General features: G+C 43.3%; 1 protein-coding gene across 9 annotated transcripts in view; it reads right to left on the bottom strand.

Moving 5' to 3' along the window:
- Positions 1-19,335, bottom strand: part of mef2cb (myocyte enhancer factor 2cb) — a 75,452-nt gene that overhangs the window by 4,164 nt on the left and 51,953 nt on the right. For 2 of the 9 annotated variants that reach the window (XM_042488927.1, XM_042488926.1), the window contains 6 exons: positions 12,677-12,820; positions 9,671-9,860; positions 8,189-8,236; positions 2,704-2,876; positions 1,147-1,276; positions 24-159 (listed from right to left, as the gene is read on the bottom strand). In XM_042488927.1, coding sequence (XP_042344861.1) covers positions 24-159; positions 1,147-1,276; positions 2,704-2,876; positions 8,189-8,236; positions 9,671-9,860; positions 12,677-12,820 — 821 coding nt within the window. Of the gene's footprint in view, positions 1-23; positions 160-1,146; positions 1,277-2,703; positions 2,877-8,188; positions 8,237-9,670; positions 9,861-12,342; positions 12,481-12,676; positions 12,821-19,335 lie in introns of all 9 variants that reach the window. The other 7 variants (XM_042488929.1, XM_042488932.1, XM_042488934.1 and 4 more) reach the window with 7 other exon arrangements.

Below are 19,335 nucleotides of genomic sequence, written 5' to 3'. Positions count from 1 at the left end.
CAAATTAAGTTCAGTGCACTCACCCTAGCTGGCCAAGGGCTGAATGCTGCATGTTCTGAAGGTGTTGCTGTTGCCACCCACTCATTGAGCCGAGGTGAAGGGAGCCGCCACTGTTGAAGCCAGACAGGGAGGACAGGTCTGCACTATTCAGGGAATACTCTGTGGACAAGCACATGCAGGGAGAAAAGGAGGTGGATAAAGATTATGGGTTATTCAAAGAAGTTCAAGCAAAGTTGATGAACACTGCTGTGATGTTACATGACTGCGGTGTGTGTTAGTTGGTGTGACAATAGCACTCTCTGCTGGTAAGACTATTGTACAGCACTTATATTTGGGAAGGATGTTTCAAAAGCAACACATCTACTTGAAATGAGTCCAATCATTTTTACTGATGCACAAAAACTAAAAACAAATTTATTTTGGCATAGTACAGGGCAACTAAAAATATATCACATACCCTAAACCCTAACCCCCAAACTCTATTTTTATTTACCCTTTGAAACCTGAGCAAATTGGCTTGATTTCTTTTAAAAACATGGGAAGAAGGCAATTAGCAACAAATGACTCAAAATAAAGTAAAAGGTACAAGAGGAGTACCTGAAAATTAGATGAAATAAATAAAAGATAAAAAAGGAAATTACCCGCAAAAAAATGTTTAAAAAGTTGTAATTCTGTAGCATAATTTTATATATGAAATCATAATAATTAGCTATGGATATAGTTTTTTTCCCCAGACATTTTTCTCTAATGTTTTACTGTAATTTTCTAAATCTATTAATTTTTTGCAATTTGTGGAACATTTCTTGCCAACTTGCTGACTCCCCTTTTTACCATGTTTTTAAAGAAATCACACCAAATCACTCGGGGCTCAAAGGTTTAAATAATTGTGAAAGCCGTCTGACAGCAGCACAAGAAAACTGATGTTGCACCAGGTTACAAGGGGTTAAGATCTTTTGAGCTATGAATCTACATACAAATATAACTAGTGCCAGTGCATGATAACACCTCTAATAAGGGGGTCTTCTTCCCCCTAACCTAATCCAAAACCAACTATAATCCCTAATCCTATAAAAACATAATGCCATTACAGATAATGTGTTAATGGACAATTGGTAATTTAATGTACAAAGATCACACAGTACATACCGGTACCATAAGAAGTAGAGATGGCAGATGGGTAACCGCCCATGCCTTGTCCGGGTAGAGTGGGAGTTGCTACTGATACCACTGGGGTGGCCAATGACTGAGCAGACTGGGAGTTGTTTATTCTCTGGTTCTGTGACAGAGGAAGGGAAGACAGAGAGCAAGAGAGATGGGAGAGGCTTGAGAACATGAAATCAACTCTCAGACAAAACAAACAAGAAACTGCAATAAACCAAGAAAGTTGTTTTTTTTTTTCTCTTTGATTTTCTTTCATTTCTTTCTTTCACTCAACAGATGCTGAGAGAATGAATGTGATGCCAACTTCTGGGGAAATTAATCACTTGACATGCGGCACGGCTGAACCCTGCCAACCCTATCATTTACCACCCTTTCCGAGGGCCCACTGTCGCTATAGTAACACCATCGGTCTCCAAGGCAACGCAGGGTAGCGACGGCAAGGGAGAGGCACTTTACTGTAGCAGAGGGGAGGGTTTGGCAGGAAATAATGGAGGTTTGATGCAAAATGAAAGAGTACTCTTTTGTTGCCCTTCATTTCTACATACCGAGTAATAAAAGCTGTGAGCTGTACGTGTGCGGCCCAAGACTTTATAGGCAGGCGAAAAGATAAAAAGAAGGAAGGGAGGGAGGAGTAGATAAACAAGGGCTGAGGCAGAAAAGAGGCCAGGCTGCTTTTACTCTACCACACCACTGGATGGCACTATGTGCCCTCACAAAATGTCATGAGAGGTGACATTGGAGCCTTCAGCAGAGTCAGCAACAATAAAGGTGAAAGTTACTCTGGAGTATCAAAAACGCTGCATCTGGCTGTAATAATCTCAGCAGTGATGGCAAAAATTGAACAAAAATCAAGATGTTCTACAAGCCACAATATGCTCTCGAAAACTATCTTAACCACCTTCTTATTAGAAAACCTTTCAATTTTCAGATTCTTACGGCCCTTTTGGGGTTATTTTGATTTCTAAATCTGAGTGGCATTCTGACTTACCAATAGCAGATCAACGTCCTCAGACTGATGGCATTAAAAGGGGAGGGCAATACATTAAAATTAGTGAGTGAGAGTGAGAATATAGGAGACTATGTGTGGATCTAGGGATGGAGCTGCTGTGGGATTGAGCCAACGGACACAGATCTAATGTGCAAGGAAGACGCTAAGAACTACTGTAACTATACTAAATTAACACACCTTACTAGAAAGAGAGGAGAAAGAAATACCAGGCCCTAATGTTTAAGCAACCACATTCACACTCATATACAGAAGACAAAATATATCTGACAGTATATCAGACTTGGGCCAAGAGTCAATTTTAAAGAAGGGTGTTAGTTTAAGAAGCTTCCAAGGCACGAGAGAAAACAACAAAAATGCCATGTGCCTAAAGTCAAGCTTATCACAAGCATAACCTGATCAACCCAAGTGTGATATGAAGAGATGAAAGCAGCAGAGGGGACATGAGAAGAAATCAACAATAGCTAGAGAGCCCCCCCCCAAGATAGAAAGATATACAACAGGGAAATGAAAAGAGGGAGGGAAAGATTACTCACGATGGAGGGCATGTTGTTCTTGGCGCCAGGGGGGATGAGCACACGTAGGTCAGGTTTGCGGTTGTTCATGCCCAAGTTCATGGGCGGGGGGGACTTCGCCTGCATGTTCTTGTTCATGCCACCCGGAGAGACCAGCAGACCTGGTGAGTTGCGGTGGTTCCCGTATCCGTTTCCTGGGAGAGCAAACAAAAGCAAGGGAGAAAGAGAGAGAAACACTGAATATACACTGATGGTATATGTACCTAAGACATAGCTAAACCTGTTTCCAAAGTTAAACGAATCCTGGAAACCCTGCTGTTCACAACAGTGTAGACTAACAAAGAACTACAGGTATCCATTTTCACCTTGTGCTACTTTTTCAGTGATTCTGTTTCATCTCTTCATCCTGTGGTAGATGTTTTATTAGCCCACCAGTATAAAGAAGAGACTTGTAAATGGTAATGGTTTTAAATGGTTTTATAAACGTGCTGCACGCTGGAGGAGCAGAAAGTCAAACAAGCGTAATTTTTTTTTGCCTTGATGATCACCGCTGTTTGCTTGGCAGTCATACAATGAAGGTACCCACTTGAGCGGACCTAACCCTCCACCTCTGTCATTGTCAGTTAAGGGTACATGTGCCCTGCAACAGCCAGTGAATCGTGTAAAAACATCTAATTACGGGTAGCAAGACCACAGAGGGATGGGACCCATCATTTGGCCATCATAGCTAAACACATGTGGTTGTTCCAGACAAAGACCCTGCCTTGGGGTTGCCACTAGATCTGTGTTCCCCTAAATATGGAGGGCCGAGTGCAGCACCCATTTCCTCCTTAAAAACTGGTGGGGCGAAATCCCAGAAACATCATTAAAAAAACTGAGAGTGGAGCATTCTTGCAAGCAACATAGTCTTTGTTTCTAACCCAATCCCGCAGGCTGTTTTCCCCCTTACTTCTCCTCCTTCCAAGGGGTAGAACACAGGGCACTGTGTGGACGTTCCCACTTGAAAGACGGGCAGGAATTATACGTTAGACATAAATGAATTTCCTAATCATATACTCCAGGGGAAAATGAGTCGCAGATGTCTTCCTGGGCAATTTCCCTTGCTGATCTTTGTTTAATTTGAGAGCGAGGTTTTTGTTGTTTGGAAATGAAAAGTCTCAAAAGCTCAATTTGAACAATCTGAAGAGTAAACGACCGCTAGCGGTGAGAGAAAATGAGGCCGTCTGACAGAAAACGGGAAAAACAGTGTGTGTGTGATGGCTGGAGTGTGTGTATGTGTGTGTGTGTGTGTGTGTGTGTGTGTGTGTGTGTGTGCTTGCATGTGTCAGCATGTACAAGTTGATGTTAACAACATAGACTTTGTGTGTTATTGTCTGTTTTGCCGCATATGATTTTGCGTGTGCATGATTCTACATAAGCACCATTTTTCTGCTACGCCGAGTGTACATAAGCACAGTGCGATTTCATGCTGTATGACTGCTTATGCACGAGCCATGCATATGGATGCACGTGTGTGTTTTGTATTGGACCCTCTTAGTTCCAGTGTCAATCTCACATTAGCAAAGAGGCAGCTGCCTCTTCAGTTTTCCCGCTCTCTCATTCTCATGGCTGGCCCTTTGTGAGATTGAGTGGGTGCATGTGGAGATAGATGAATGAGACCTCACACACACATAAAACACACACACCAAACAGGCATACACACACTTTAGTAAATAACCCAGCAGGAAGTACATCAGTGTTTCTGTACAGATGAATCAAAAAAAAGAGACAGAGCTATAGAGAGACATTAATACACACTTTGGTCAAGATGACACAGACTTCATCTTGGTGACAGTTAATCAGACATCTGTGTATTGCCACCCTGTGGAGATGGCTGCAGTCCAGTCAATTATCTGCTAGATGACTATGATCATGAGTGGCATAGGCCAGTCCTTAAGCACTTCAAAAGTAAAATCATTGGCTAATTAAGCTAATGAAGGAAGAACTGTGACTCAAATCTTCCTCTTCTGTAGCTTGATCGCCCTGATTTTAGGACAGATGCATTCAATAAGGACCCGTTGGCGTGACTGTCACATGAGCTGAAGACATGATATCTAGAGTTCATTTCCACTCTCCTCTTCTAATGCTGCTTTGCACAGTCGAGCCGCGGCGCAGGCTGGCGTCAACCATTTAGAGGAAGTACCAAAATTAAACACAGCTCAGCCAGGAGTCTGTTTTGCTGCTGTATAAAACTCACACCTAGAGAACAGCATCTGATCTGAGACCCAGATAAACAGCTTTTTGCTATTTCGGAGGTGTGGAGGGGGCAGCTAAGGTCAAAGCTGAAAGACTGTAATCTGTCAACTATAGGTGCCATGGTTATAAGTTAGCGCACTTTGAGATCCCTGTGTTTGACAAGGCTCCCCTGTAGTGTTCACTCTCTCTATCTTTCTCTGCCTCACTCACTCAACACCAACACACACACACACACACACACACACACACACACACACACACACACACACACACACACACACAAAGGAGAGGTGTGGTTAAACTCATGTACATTTTACTGTTACTGAACAAATTTCTGATGTCCTGTTGTGGTCTAACAGGCGCACTCCATTCTATTCCCCATACGCACACACTCTTCCGTTGCGGTTTGGCCAAACGTGCATTCAACCCTGAATTCTCCAACTGAACTAAGGTGTCACACTCATGTTTACAGCTTGTACAGTTGGTGTGAGGTGCTGCCAAGACTGAGACACACATTGTTTGATCTACCAAACCTTGCCTGTCGTCAGTTCTCGTAGTGTGCTTTTTAGCTTGTATTTTGGCGTGGTTTTGACCAGAGATGTTTTAAAGATGCACCTTGTATGTAACTCATTCGAGGGAGTTATTGGTGTCTGTGATCAAGGTGAGAGGTGACAAGAGTTTCGCGTTAATTCCACGCAGCGCTTTGATGAGCAGAGTGCTGATCGGAGCATAGATGACAGCTACATAATTGCACAAATGGAGGTGGGAGGTTTCTACAAGCTGGGGCCTTGGTCCGGAGCTCCCTTCATCAGCTCTCTTTCTCTCTTTCACATTCTATGTCTTTCCTCACCTCGTGTTTTTTCCCAGCCAGCAAAGGAGTTGACAGATTGAACACATACTGTATATAAATGAGCGAACGTACGGATGCACGTACACACTTCCCACAGCATTTCCATGGAAGAGACATGATGACTCAGCCTTTCAGTAACTTGCCCTATTTGCACCGAACTAGCTGGGGACCTCGTGTGATTCAGACTTCACTATCAAGTCTGATTTCATGCTGCATATTTGCACGGGATAAACAAAAAAAAGTAGGGTTTTCAATTAAATTTACAGGCCAAATCCTGGGAATTAGCTCCAGATATGATTGGAGCATAGAGCATCTTCCTATTTATGTTGCAATAAAAGGGAACTCTCAAGTTTGTGTTTTCTACATGGGAAGACGAATACACGATATGCTTCGAGTTCAGGTAGTGTGAGAAATGACAACAGTGTTGCCAGGCAACTAACAACAAGCACGGACTTTGCCTTGTTCCCTTAAAAATAGTGAAAGTTTTTCAGCTAATTGCAACCTCATAACTGTAATAGTCAGAATCCATTTTGTTTAAAGTAACTCTTCCTGTATTTGGCAATTTCTTACGGATTGAAGGGGCAGTGTGTAACATTTAGGGGAATTTAGTGGCATCTAATGGTGAGGACTACAGATTACAGCCAGCAGAAATTTCTCCTGATAAGAATTTTTTTGGTGTTCATTGTTTAGGAGGTTTTTACCAAGAGCCCCTTTCTCTCCAGAACAAGTGGATCCTGTGATTTAAACCAGTAAAAACACCTAATAAAGCAGTTTCACATTACAAATACGCACCACTTAGGCACAGTTCGGCATGTTGGAAACGTGTGTGCTACTGTGTGCTTCCCTGCCAACATATCTCCCTAAATTCAACACATTGGACCCTCAAGACACAAACGATTTTTGCAGTCCTTCCAAACTACTGGAGGACCCCAGGTAAGGCTAGTTCCATGTGAGAGTGGGCTTTAAAAGCTGTCATTTTCTCTTTTTACAGAGAGCGGAGCCATGACATCAGAGGCACAAGGAGGGGTTGTGTTTATGTGCATGTCGGAGCCACACACACATATACAGAGCACCTTCTCTCTCACTAAGGCCACACCACTTAAGACACTCATGCACAGGCCAGACAGCTACTTGTACAATCAGCTTATCAAAACTTACCGTGAGGAGAAGTGGAACATTAAAACAGCCTTTGTGGTGCCACAGTGGCTGGGCCACCTCACACTGAGTCACTTAGAGGAACATCATTAAAATGGCTGACCAAGTTCACAGAACACTTCCATCTGTGTTCCCCCACTGTTTCTCCTTTGCACACATGCTTCCACCATCAGTGGATATTCATCACTGGGGGCCCCCCCCCCCCTCCTTTGCTCTTTCTCTCTCCCCCTAGATGAGATTTAAGAGAGCTTTGAATGGAATCTTTTAGCTCCCATATGACTCTCTCTCCACGTCGTGTTTTTTGCTGCTGCTGAGCGACGAGCAGCTCTCACAGAACGCCTCTGTTCCTTCAGCGCGGTGACACAAAGACTACATTTGAAGCATGCTCTGCAGCACGCCGTCGACGGAACACACGCCACAACAAATGGTCCTGTTGTGTGTGTGATGAGTGACCAGACAGAGAAACCAGGCATTGACCCCTTGTGATGAAGCCCTAGGGGCCAGACAAGGCTGCCCAGCTGTACCCCCTCTGACCCCCCCCCCACTCTCCATTTTTACATTCTGCACTGTATGTCGAGGCTGTAAAATTTAACCCTTCTCTCGAGTCTCTTTGCCATATACTTGGGCCTGACATGTCCTCGGGGACAAATCCATTGACACACAGAAGCTAGCACATAAGATTCCTTACACATGTTTCTCAAACACGCGTCGCTCCCCTCTCCACGGGATCATTATGGCATGGTGAGCCACTGCAAACATTAAATTAACTTGGTTGCAGACATATGATAGCAGTTACTGTAACAAGTTAGTGTGTGCTCAAAATGGGAGCTATGGGTGTTGTCATTTTGAATTTACATCCAAATCCAGGACGTGGTGGAGGCGAAAAGATGGCTCATCGTACAAACAATCGGACAAAAGCCCCCCATCTCCTCTGACTGGCTGTCAGTCACTCTACTGCCTCAGTATTTAGAGCAATTTTATTTCTGTTTCCTCACACTTGTTGTAGCGTTTTATAGCTGAGCGCAGGCAGGATGTGTCACAGCCCCGGCACTGGGCAAACATTCCCAGATGAACTCCACGACCACTAACATCAACACATCATGGACAAAATCTCCACTCGGGTTTGGGTTACTATTAGTCATGCATTTTATGGCCCAGAGTGGGTGAGTGGGTGCCATGTATGTGTGTGTGTGTGTATGTGTGTGTGTGGGTGTATATGTGTGTGTTAGCAGACAACTGTGAGCGAGAAGAGAAGGCCATTCTTACCAGCACTGGTGCCTGCGCCAGTGGTGAGGTCAGCACCCATGAGGCCACCTGAAAGATGAAAGAGAGAAGAGAGCAAAAGAGAGAAAACCATTAGAGGATAGACACCCACGTAACATCCACTATGCCTCCTGTCTCTTACCTTGCTGGCCTTTCAGAAAGCTAACTCAATTTAATCACAACCCAACTCTGTGTGTGTGTGAGTGTGTGTGTGTGTGTGTATGTCACATGTGTATCGATACCAGAGGTATTGCTGCTTCCCACTCAAACCTTAACACTCTGAGCAACTGGACACTGCGAGTGGATGCATTAAGCCAAGAAAAATGACACATTATTATTTTTAAGCCATGTGAGGTGGAGGAGTGGGAGGGTCCAGAGCGTGTGCGGTTGGTGTGGATGTTGTGAGCGCCAAAACTCATATTTAGTTTGTGCTAGGGCTTCTAGCATCCAGTTGTAATGACAGGGTGAGGGTGTGGGCAGCAGCCTTCAGACCAGAGGGACAGAAAAAGGACTTTAGACAACAATAACAAACCAACAGGCCTGATTTGCTTATGTCACCAGCAGCTCAAAGCCTATACATAGGGCCATGTGTAGAACCTCACACTAAATCAACCAGACTGTGGGCTGGATTTAACTTTGAAGAAAAATCCTGAGCAGGCAATATGTGAATATATTGGGAGGGACTTCTGACTTATTCACTGCCTTTAGATGGAATATTGCGGGGAGCTGCCATAAAATAAATTGTGCATTTAAAGGGAATAATTCATATTTTTTGAAGCGGGGTTGCATGGGGTACTTATCTATTGTCAATTTATTGCCAACAGTAGATGTTGGTTGGTATGCCCCCATTTTGGAGAAGCAGGCTTGAGTTGTACACGAAAGTTAAGCAATGTATTGCTGTGGACTACGTCAGCAAAAAAATGTAATTTAGCCACTTAAGAAAACAACAACAAGGAAACTCAATAACAGTTTAAGTGTACACTATATGGAGAGTATTTTCACCACTTTACCTTTCCATTAGACAGCCCATTCTGACTGGAAAGCCGCTAACGGTTTCAGTTCCCTATCTATGAGAAATATAACAGCTCAGTTTTCCATTTGGAAATCACTGTCTGATGGTAAGATAAAGCAGTGGAAATATTCTAAATATAACATACATTTAAACTGATATTGCTTTTTTAGGTGGTTAAAATACAATTTGTCGCTGACCCCTCCACAGCAGTACATTGCTTAGTTTTTATGCCAGACTCCAGCCTGCTCTCCATCCTGGGGTTGTGCTGACTGACATCTACTGGCTGTAATATACTGGTAATATAATGTCTATCTGTCTATAGATAACTACCCCTTAAAACCTCACTTCAAAAAATGATCCCTTTGATGTGTGTGTCTGCTTAAGTGTGACAGACACACACGCACACAGTTGAGAAGATAGACAGATGGGATAACAGCGTGCGCATGGGTGCATGGGTGCATGTGAGACCCTACCTGTGTTACCTGCACTGGGGGGTCTGTGTGTAACTCCGGGGGACATGCTGTTTCTCTGTAGGCCATGGTGCGCCAGTGGCAACAGGTTGTGGTTGCCTAGGGAACCACCAGGATGGCTGTAAATGAGATTGTTCTGGTTGCTAACGGGAATGGACACAGGCATGTCGTAGTTCGATGGGGGCACGGCCTGCTGAGAGAAAGAGAGAGAGAGGGGAGAAGAGAGACACAAATCTGATGAGACTAAAAATGCTAACAATTGAAGCGAGTGAAGATAATAAAACAAGGCCTTTGAGTAAAGGAATGGACAAAGAGAGAGAGAGAGAGACGTGACAATTCAGAAACACTCCAGGAACACAAAGGAATTTAAAATTGTTTGAGTACAGTCAAAGCAAAAGAAAAGAGACAGAGACAGCCAAGTTCAAAAGGACAAATGGACTAACAATAGACAGCCATGCATAGACGAATGGTACAATTTCTTAAAACAGAAGGCTAAAAATAACAGACAGTATGGATGGTGGAGGGGAGCATTGAAATTAAAGGGTAAGCACCAAGAAATGTCCTCTTAGAGTTACTCAAATTGTCCCCAAGATGATATATGGCTTGGAAATCCTTTCACTCAAACTTGATCCAGCAAGGGGAAGGTTGCTTTGGAGGCTACTTTCTGTAAAACGTTTTGCTGCTGACAAGTTGCGACATTTGTCATCATGAGGGCAAAAGGCTGACCTCAGGAAATATAACGTTGTGGTTGCTGCATTTATATTCCCTGAAACACATTTCTGGTTTATGACATTAAAGAAATAATAAGGTTATGGTTAACTGGGAGGGAAGCCAATGGCATCCCACTGTTCTAAAAGAGCTAAAGATAATTCATTCTGTCTTCACCTCACTACAAAAAGAAGTCTGCAATATTTCTTGCACAAGTAGCTTCAAGACTGGATAACTAAATGCAATTAGGAATAACTTACTTTCTGCCACATGGAGAAAATGCAAAGTATTAAGACTCATATCAGTCAGCAGTCTCATCAGGAACATGAGTAGAGGTAGCCCATCAGCCCCAGGCGACTAGTTTGTCATGTTTATTGTGTCACTTGGCAGAAGGGCTTAACCTTGGGAGTGCCCTGGAAGTGGTTGATCCTGCATGTTAGCTTTAGGAAGTAGAAAATAGGGCCCTAAATTACTGCCATGTGTCCCAGAGCCATGGAGGAAGCGCATCAGGGGGATCATTGGCCTGGCTTACGTGGAAGTGGGACATGTGCCCCAGCAATGCTTTGTCTTCTTCAATTTTCCCCCCTTTTGCTAATGTTCTTTGTGCAGGCCAAATATTATTTCATTGCGGGCCTCTGAACATTTCGCTTTTACTGCAATTTTACACAGGAGCGTGCTCGCCAAAAGCTATGGAAGCTTTCTTTTATAACCAGCGAGGGGATGTCTCTGGTTCAGTTTGATTTTTTTGCTCAGTAATTTCTTCCATCTCGGATTCCTTATTGGAGTTTTTATACCTCTTGACTTCCCTATGTGGTGTTTTTAAGAGTGCGCTCACTTTTACGTGCACACACATCCCTTCACTGGGTGCAAGGGCCCCGACAGTGAGGGGCCCTAAATTACTGCCATGTGTCCCAGAGCCATGGAGGAAGCGCATCAGGGGGATCATTGGCCTGGCTTACGTGGAAGTGGGACATGTGCCCCAGCAATGCTTTGTCTTCTTCAATTTTCCCCCCTTTTGCTAATGTTCTTTGTGCAGGCCAAATATTATTTCATTGCGGGCCTCTGAACATTTCGCTTTTACTGCAATTTTACACAGGAGCGTGCTCGCCAAAAGCTATGGAAGCTTTCTTTTATAACCAGCGAGGGGATGTCTCTGGTTCAGTTTGATTTTTTTGCTCAGTAATTTCTTCCATCTCGGATTCCTTATTGGAGTTTTTATACCTCTTGACTTCCCTATGTGGTGTTTTTAAGAGTGCGCTCACTTTTACGTGCACACACATCCCTTCACTGGGTGCAAGGGCCCCGTCTGTGAGCTGTCCTTTAACTGGTGCCATCCTTCCTGTTTTCACTCATCTTCCTCCTCCACCTCTCTCCCCCCAGCAGCTGACATGTCTTGACACATCTATGTCTATTAATAAAGGTGCTGTTCAGTTACTGAGGACTTTGATTATTTCAGCGAGGAGGAGATATAATTGTGAGTAAGGAGATGTAAGTTTTTACATGTCTGCTGCTGTTTTATTGCCACAGTGCCTGTCCTTGTTGTTGTGGGTGACTGAGCGCTGTGTTTTGGGGGCAGGAAAAAGGAAAAGCGCATGCAGACCACACCTCCCCTGAGAGCCCAGCAAGGCATTATGGGTAACGGGTTCAAGGAGGGAGCCCAGTAAGGTTAAAATTTGTCATCAGAGAAAGTCTGCAATTACTACAGCAAAAAATGCCTGCTACTTATGTTTACAGTTATGTCAAATTAGAGGACCGTTCCTCAACTGTAATCAAGCAAAATCAAAGAACTGTAATTTATTTTTCAGTGTAAGTATACAATATCATTTCACTTTACTCTGGTCTTACTCTCACTCTCGCTCAGTCTAGTGACAAACAATGGTGGTTAGCTGGGTTAGCTCAACAGTTACTGGCCAGTCACATTCAGTTAGCCTGCTGAGAATGCGGCGTAGCGTCAACCCAGTACTTACAGGTATCTTATGAGTTTTAATCATGTGATCAAACTCCTCGTTAATCTGTTTGTATTTCTCCTCAGTGCGTGGGGTGAGGATGAGAGCGGACTCGAGCTCCGGGCTTTCGCCGCCTTTGTTCTCCTTCTTGCTTAATGCCTGCCAGGTCCCACAACCACAGAGATGGACGGATGGAAGGGGGGAGACACAGATGAAGGGACGGGAGAGATGGGTGGTAGGAAAAGGTGGCAAAAACGAGAAGACGAGGACAAAGCGACAGAGAGCATAGGGGAAAAAGGGAGAGAGAGGAAAGACAGGTGAGAGGAAGGTTCAGGGTTTAACAAGAGGTACTTACACACAGTCTCTGTCTGCTGATCATCAGATCAATGTCCTCGTTTATTTTCCTGTACTTGTCCTCAGACTCGGGGCTGTGGCCGACCGAGTCGTCTGCGTCGGGGTCTGGGCTGTCACAGCCGTTTAGGCCCTTCTTTCTCAATGTCTGCAAACAGAGCAGTCGCACAACATAGTTGAAGGGCTTTGGGGTAGGGAACAGTGACCCAGGTGAACAGCTTGGGAAGGACAAATGGTGATGACTGGTGAAAAGGTACCATTTAGAATTGAGCATGACAAGAGACTTATCAGAGGAAACGTGGAAAACAATTTTGAGATTTCTAAATTTATTTCAAACGAGGAGATTGCCAAAGTTTTCTCTCGAGAGAAAATTTAGTCTGTTTCTGACATGTTGTTCTACGTAAGAAATTAATCATTTTGGCAGGCTCCATTCTAACCTCCATCAACACGGGGGGACACGAGGATACACTGGCCACCTTGTGAACGTGCAGTTAAACATTTGACATGGCACACAGGATTTAATCACATCCAATAACGACGAGACATAACAAGTGATCAAACTCTTGACCAAATGACAAATCATGGGACCTTGAAACCTCATAATTACACAGGAAAAGGAAAAGTCATAAAAGTTAAAACATTTTTATAACCATAACCATCAGTGTGTCATGATTCATGAATTAAAATACAGCTGAGGTGCTTGAGTTCATGACTGTGGTGACTGTGTGCTATTAAATGTGGCAGTTTCTGTTTTGGCCACCTGATGGCCACCTGCCCCCATTAGAGTGGCCAGAAAACAGCAGACAGGCAGAAAAGCACACTCGCTCACCACTCCCTCCGAGTGGTGGAGAGACACAGACAAAGAGAGTGTAAGAGGGGGGGAGAGAAAGAGAGAGAGAGAGCTGCCTCTGTCCTTTTTTAGATATTGTTGACAACCATAACAACAGGGATAAGTTTCAGAGCACATTACTGTGCGTGATAGCACGAGGGTATGTTTGCTTGAGCAAGTAGGCTCGTACCGATAGGTGCTGTGTTCATTTGCCTCGTAAAGTGAGAGGCAAAGACAGAGCGGAAGAGAAGAAAAGTACAGTAGCTGACAGTTAGAGATCTCATCAAAGAGACCCCCCCCTCCTCTCCACCCTGCGTGATATTCCCCCCTTGCCTCTCTCCTCCTGGCTTTAATAAAGGGAGATTAGTCTACAGGAGGAATATCACGGGCCTGCTCCTGTCTGTGCAGTCGTCGCTTCACACTGCGCTCTCCTACTTTCATCTGAAGCTCCATATCAGACAGACGTAATTAAATTTACTTTAGCACACCCTGTATTTGATGCTGATCAAGTGTGTGTCTCTCTCTCTGTATATGTTGTCGTGTGCGCACCAGTCTGCTGGTGTGAGTGTGTGTCTGTGTGTGGGAGGGAGGGAAAGAGGGGAATGAGTCTGTGTTTGTGTGTGCATGTGTGGGTGTGCAAGAGTGGGTGTTAGCGTCAAGAAAAGAGAAAGAGAGACTGAGCAGGAGCAAGGAGGAAGATAGATGCTAAGATAAGTTAATCTCAGTGAACTTCTTCCTCTCATTTGTTTGTCTCCGTCAGTACTCACTCACAGAAGAGATACGAGTGCTAGCTACTCCATCACAACCAGCAGTACAAGTGACAGGGAGCGATCTGCCTGCTTAGAAAACAAATAACAATCCAGTCATCTCTCATGTCAGCAAAACAAAGGCCTGTTTTGAGTGTGGTTTTAGTGAACTTAGAGGGCTGCTTTTGTGTGTGTGATAACTGTTTGATTCCTGAGGCGTCTCGTGGCGAGGCAGCTACTGTAAGCGTGTCAACATTTGCTGGCTCTCCTTCTCTCTCTCTGAATCCTCACTTGGCCCCCAGAGTGGAAATCTGGAATTCTGAATTTGAAAGCGTCTCTCACATCTTTGACAGTCTTCAGGAAATCACACCAAACAAATCAACCAAGGCGGTGCAGGAGATCTGACTTCTAAAAGACCTACAGTGAATCAGGCACTCTTGCTCTATCAGAGGTGGATGAGTCAAAAGAACAAAGGGGTTGCAGAGGTTTAGCATGCTGTCTTTTTTGGCAAAGGCGTGAGATGTAAAACTTTTCGCTATTTCTTTTGTGTAGTTTCGTTCTGGACTTGGCGATGCATCATATCGAACTGACAAGAGCTGAACCACTGGCCTTTTTCTGTTCACAAGAGAATGCATGCGAGAGAAAAAAAAAAAACAACAACAACTTTTCTTCCTACTTGCACAGATTTCCACCACCTACCGCCGCCAGCACAGAGTGCATGAGAGATTCACTTCCATTCTAGGAAGAATAGTGGTTGGGCATTGCTGGAAGAGGAGAACGAAGGCTGGGGTAAAGGTGACACCCAAATGGGGAAACTGAGCTGGTGGTCTGGCAGGGGGGCTGGGCAATGGTTGCATTGGGTGTTGATTGGGTGCAGGGAGCCAAGACGGGAGTGTTATATGACATTAAAGCATGTGGCACAGGCTTAGTTTTCCACCAGGGCTCAGCACATTGAGGGTGCGGTACAAGGACGGTATGCCGCTCATCCTAGTTATGCCCACCTGTTTAAAGACATCCCACCTGTTGCCAAAGGCTGACACACAACCCAACAACCAATAAGATCTGTCAGAGCGCTCATAGAGCCATAGAAGGGCCTCTCACACTTGCGCTCACCACCTTACCGCCGCCTACTCTCGTCATCCTATATATTTTCCCCTTCTCTAATAACCCATTGCTTAATCTGTGCCTGAATTTGTTATGCATTTCATGACACCGCGTCATAGAGTTATCGACTGCTGCTCCAAACAAGGCTTGGAGTCTCTTATTCAGTGACATCATTGCTAAATATCAAACGCACATATTTCAAAATGACGGAGAGAATAATGATCATTGGAAAAGTTGCTGCTCCCCTCATATTGAAAGACACAGGAGTGAAGAGCTGGCACGAAAATAGAGTCTTTGGGGAATATGCTAATAGGATGAGGATTAAACAAAAACACTTTGGTGCAGTTCACTTGTGCCAAGAATTCTATGCACACAATATTCACCCGAATTATCGTTCTCATATTAAAATTATTCAATTTCACAAGTAACAGTGATTTTCAGTTCCATAAAGAAATGCTCATTATTTTATTCCACTGGCATAAAATGAAAACTTTTCAGAGGGCGATATTTAAGTGTACAGTAATTGTATTGCCTGTTTAGAACATTTTTCAGCACTATTTAATTTACTTGAATTATATATTTAATTATTATAATTATCAGATGGGCAGCCTATTTTGTAATAAAAAAGACACAAAATAAAATAAAATTTCCTGTAAAACTGCCACACAATACATATTTATGTATTTATTTAGTGTCATACTGTGAGTTTTGACCTTATCCTAATCTTCTATTGATAGCAAAGCATCTAAGCAGGTTTTTTCATGGTTTGTTGGGTTTTGATTTTCGTCAGTGTGTGTTGTAATTTTGAAATGTGTATGGATGGATGCCTTCTTCTTTTTTTTATACTGCTGAACAAATCTACCTACGGGTACAAATAAAGTAACCTGGACCTGAACCTGAACACAACAGGAAAAAAATGACCAAATGGGGGCATGCTATGAAGTGGAACTAAGTTCATATGAGAGAAAGACTGATGAAAAAGGGAAAGAAGGAGAAAAAAGCTACTACAGTGTCACTGGGCATGCTATAGCAAGTGAGTACATTAAATGTGAGAAAGAGAGAGAAGGAGAAAAAGTATGATGTAGAGGAAAGACTGTGAAAAAAGCTGCGTATGCTTGCTTGGCTCTGTGTCTTTCTCTGTGGCCCCTTTGGAGGCTTGCTCCTAATTAAACTCCTTCTTCATGATGCTCCCTCATGACTCGACTTGTCACAGGGCCTGTGTGAAGCAGGCGCAGCATAGACACAGCGTCCTACATATTTAGACACCCGTCTCATCGGTACCCTTCAGCACTGCAACCTCAGCTAGGCTGGCCTAGACTGGGCTGGGCTAAGGTGGACTAGAGCAGAGGTTCTTGACGGGTGGGATGTGGTCCAAAAATGTTTACATTCTGAAAAGACCTCAAGTCACCCGTGAATGTGTCAAATTAAAAAAAAAAAAAAAAAACACTTTATTTGAAGAATAGTCAGTTTCTGCCACAGAGCTTTTATTTTTATTCATGCATTATGATTTATTTCATTGTGTTCTAAGCCAACGTGTTGTTTACCTTTTGTGAAATAAAACTGAATATTTGGTTATCTATTTTATGTGTGGACCTTGAATTAATGACTAAGCTAGATGGCTGGAGTGAGAAAGTTAAGGTGATGCACCCTGGGCTAGATTGTGATCATCTGAGTGAAGCAGACATGAGCTACAAGGGAAATTATCCATATTGTATGTTGCTTTGTGTTAGTACATCTGTCAAAGATTTCAGTTCTCTGATGTTTTAATTGCAGGAAAAAGTCCAGCCTTTTACTCATTTCATAGTTTGGGGTGTGGGTAATAACTTCATGTTGCTCTTGAGAAAAACTGTGGAGGGTATTTGGGTGTGAATTCTGGGTGGCCCCAGGGGGTCTGCTAGGGACAGCTGACGCCTGCCCAGAGCTCCTGCCATACCAGGATCCGTCTGCTCGGCATTCTGCCACCCTGCTCACCCTCTCTATCCCTCTATCCATCTTTCTGCCCCCATCTTTCTGTCTCAGTCTGCTGCTCAGTCTGTCTCTGTCTCTCTACCTTTGTCCTTCCCTTCGTTTTCTGCAACGCTTCCGCGTCTCAACAGAAGCCGAGTCAAAACATAGTTGGCTTGATGGGTACATCTTTATTTCTGATAGACTCAGGCTGGTTTATGGGTTGTGTTTGGAGAGAGCTTCGTTGCTGACCATTCCCCTCTGCAGTCTTGGCAGTGGCTGAGGGGTACGACACATTCAATATTGTGTTTATGGCTATTGGCGACAGCCAGGCCAGTGAATGTTTCTCAATGTCTTCAACCCAATGGCTGACAGCATCAGTGAAAAAACCCTCTACAAAAACAACCAGCTTATAATAGGCCTTTTATATCTTTGCCAACACTGTATGGTCTTCAGAATACACATACTATTGTGAGCAAAACCAAGACTTATGAAAGAAGATAGTATAGTTGCAGAGCACAAAGAGTTTTCCCCAATAAATGCAGCAGTTTATGGCTTTGCACTATATTTTAGCAGTCGGTGGAAAACAAGTCGCTGACAGACGAGCACAATATAAAAGCATTAATAACTGTGCCACTTATGGTTAATCATGTTTGCTGTGCTGTTAAAATATAATAAAATCGTACTGGAATAAACAGCTTTGCCTGGCAGGGTCTCAGCCTCTGTTTGTCACAATGTTAAAAATGGCTGAGAACAGATTGATCACTCTGACTATCAGAGACATGACAGTATGCAAATTATGCAGACCTGTCGTCAGAATGTGTGAGACTGTGTGTAGGATGAGTGTGACCACAGGGTGCAACTACAGTATGTGCTAGTCTTTTCAGTAAGTGGTTTAGGACCCAGAAGTAAAACCCAGTGGAATTTCACCCTTTAAAACCTGAGCAAATTAGCTTGATTTCTTTCAAAAACATGGGAAGAAGGCAATGTGCAATAGAAAGAAATAGACAAAAAAAGAGGCAAGAAATTAGTAAAAGGTTACAAGAAAATTACCTTAAAATCAGCAACAAAAAGAAAAGTTAAAAAACCCCCAAACAATCAAGAAAATGACCTTAAGGAAGTGCTAAGAAATAACAATAATAATATATATTAATATATATTATTATTCATAATACAACTACTTCTACCACCACTACTAATAATAACATTTTTTTAAATCAAGTTTTCTTTGTTTAACACAATTTTAATATATACTTTCAATTTATGAATACAGGACATTTTTCTCTTTTTTTGTCTGTTTTCTTTGATAATATCTAAAAATACCCCCTAGCTATTTTCAGGGCATTTGCTTGTCACCTTTTGCTTTTTTTATTCAAAAGAAAACAAACCAATTTTCTTAGGTTTCGCAGCACAAGAAAACTGAAACTGATATCAATCTAGGGGATCCCAAACAATCTGCAAGAAAATGTAATCTAAAGACAGGGGCTACAATAATTAAACAGGCTTTTTTAAAAGTCTTAATAGAATACAGCAGGTTTAACAAAAAACACAGTAAATTTCCTTTAACTGGTCTGTCACACTAACTTACAAACCCGAGATTCAGATCATATTTTAGGTTAAAAAGGTGACAAAAAAGGAAAACTACAGGACAACAGGGAGCTCCCTTGCTTTTACCAATTGACAAACTCAATTTGTCAGAACAGATTGGTAAAGAGCAATGTGGCCCAGTGTCAGTGGGGGTGAGGCAGCGGGGAGAAACATTGTCCCTTCCCATCACAAATAACAAGATGGAGGTGGTCATGAAGTGGACCCGCTGTGGATTAAGACCCCCCAGCACTACTGCACAATAAGCACACTCAGGGTGGCCTTGCTGGCGGCAGAGATGGGGGTAATAGTATGTTTGAGATGTGCTCTCATTCTCCTTATTTCTATTTCTTTTCCTGTCTGTCTGGCTCATTCTTACTTGCTCTCGTTTTGTGTCTCTCCCCCTCACTCACTCTCTCTGTCTCTCTCACTCACTCTTTCTTTCTCCCTGCTTTT

Source organism: Plectropomus leopardus, chromosome 6 (genome assembly GCF_008729295.1).
Source record: "Plectropomus leopardus isolate mb chromosome 6, YSFRI_Pleo_2.0, whole genome shotgun sequence".
Taxonomy (NCBI): domain Eukaryota; kingdom Metazoa; phylum Chordata; class Actinopteri; order Perciformes; family Serranidae; genus Plectropomus; species Plectropomus leopardus.
Note: the sequence above shows the minus strand (reverse complement) of the source record. Positions and strands in the feature narration are given on the sequence as shown.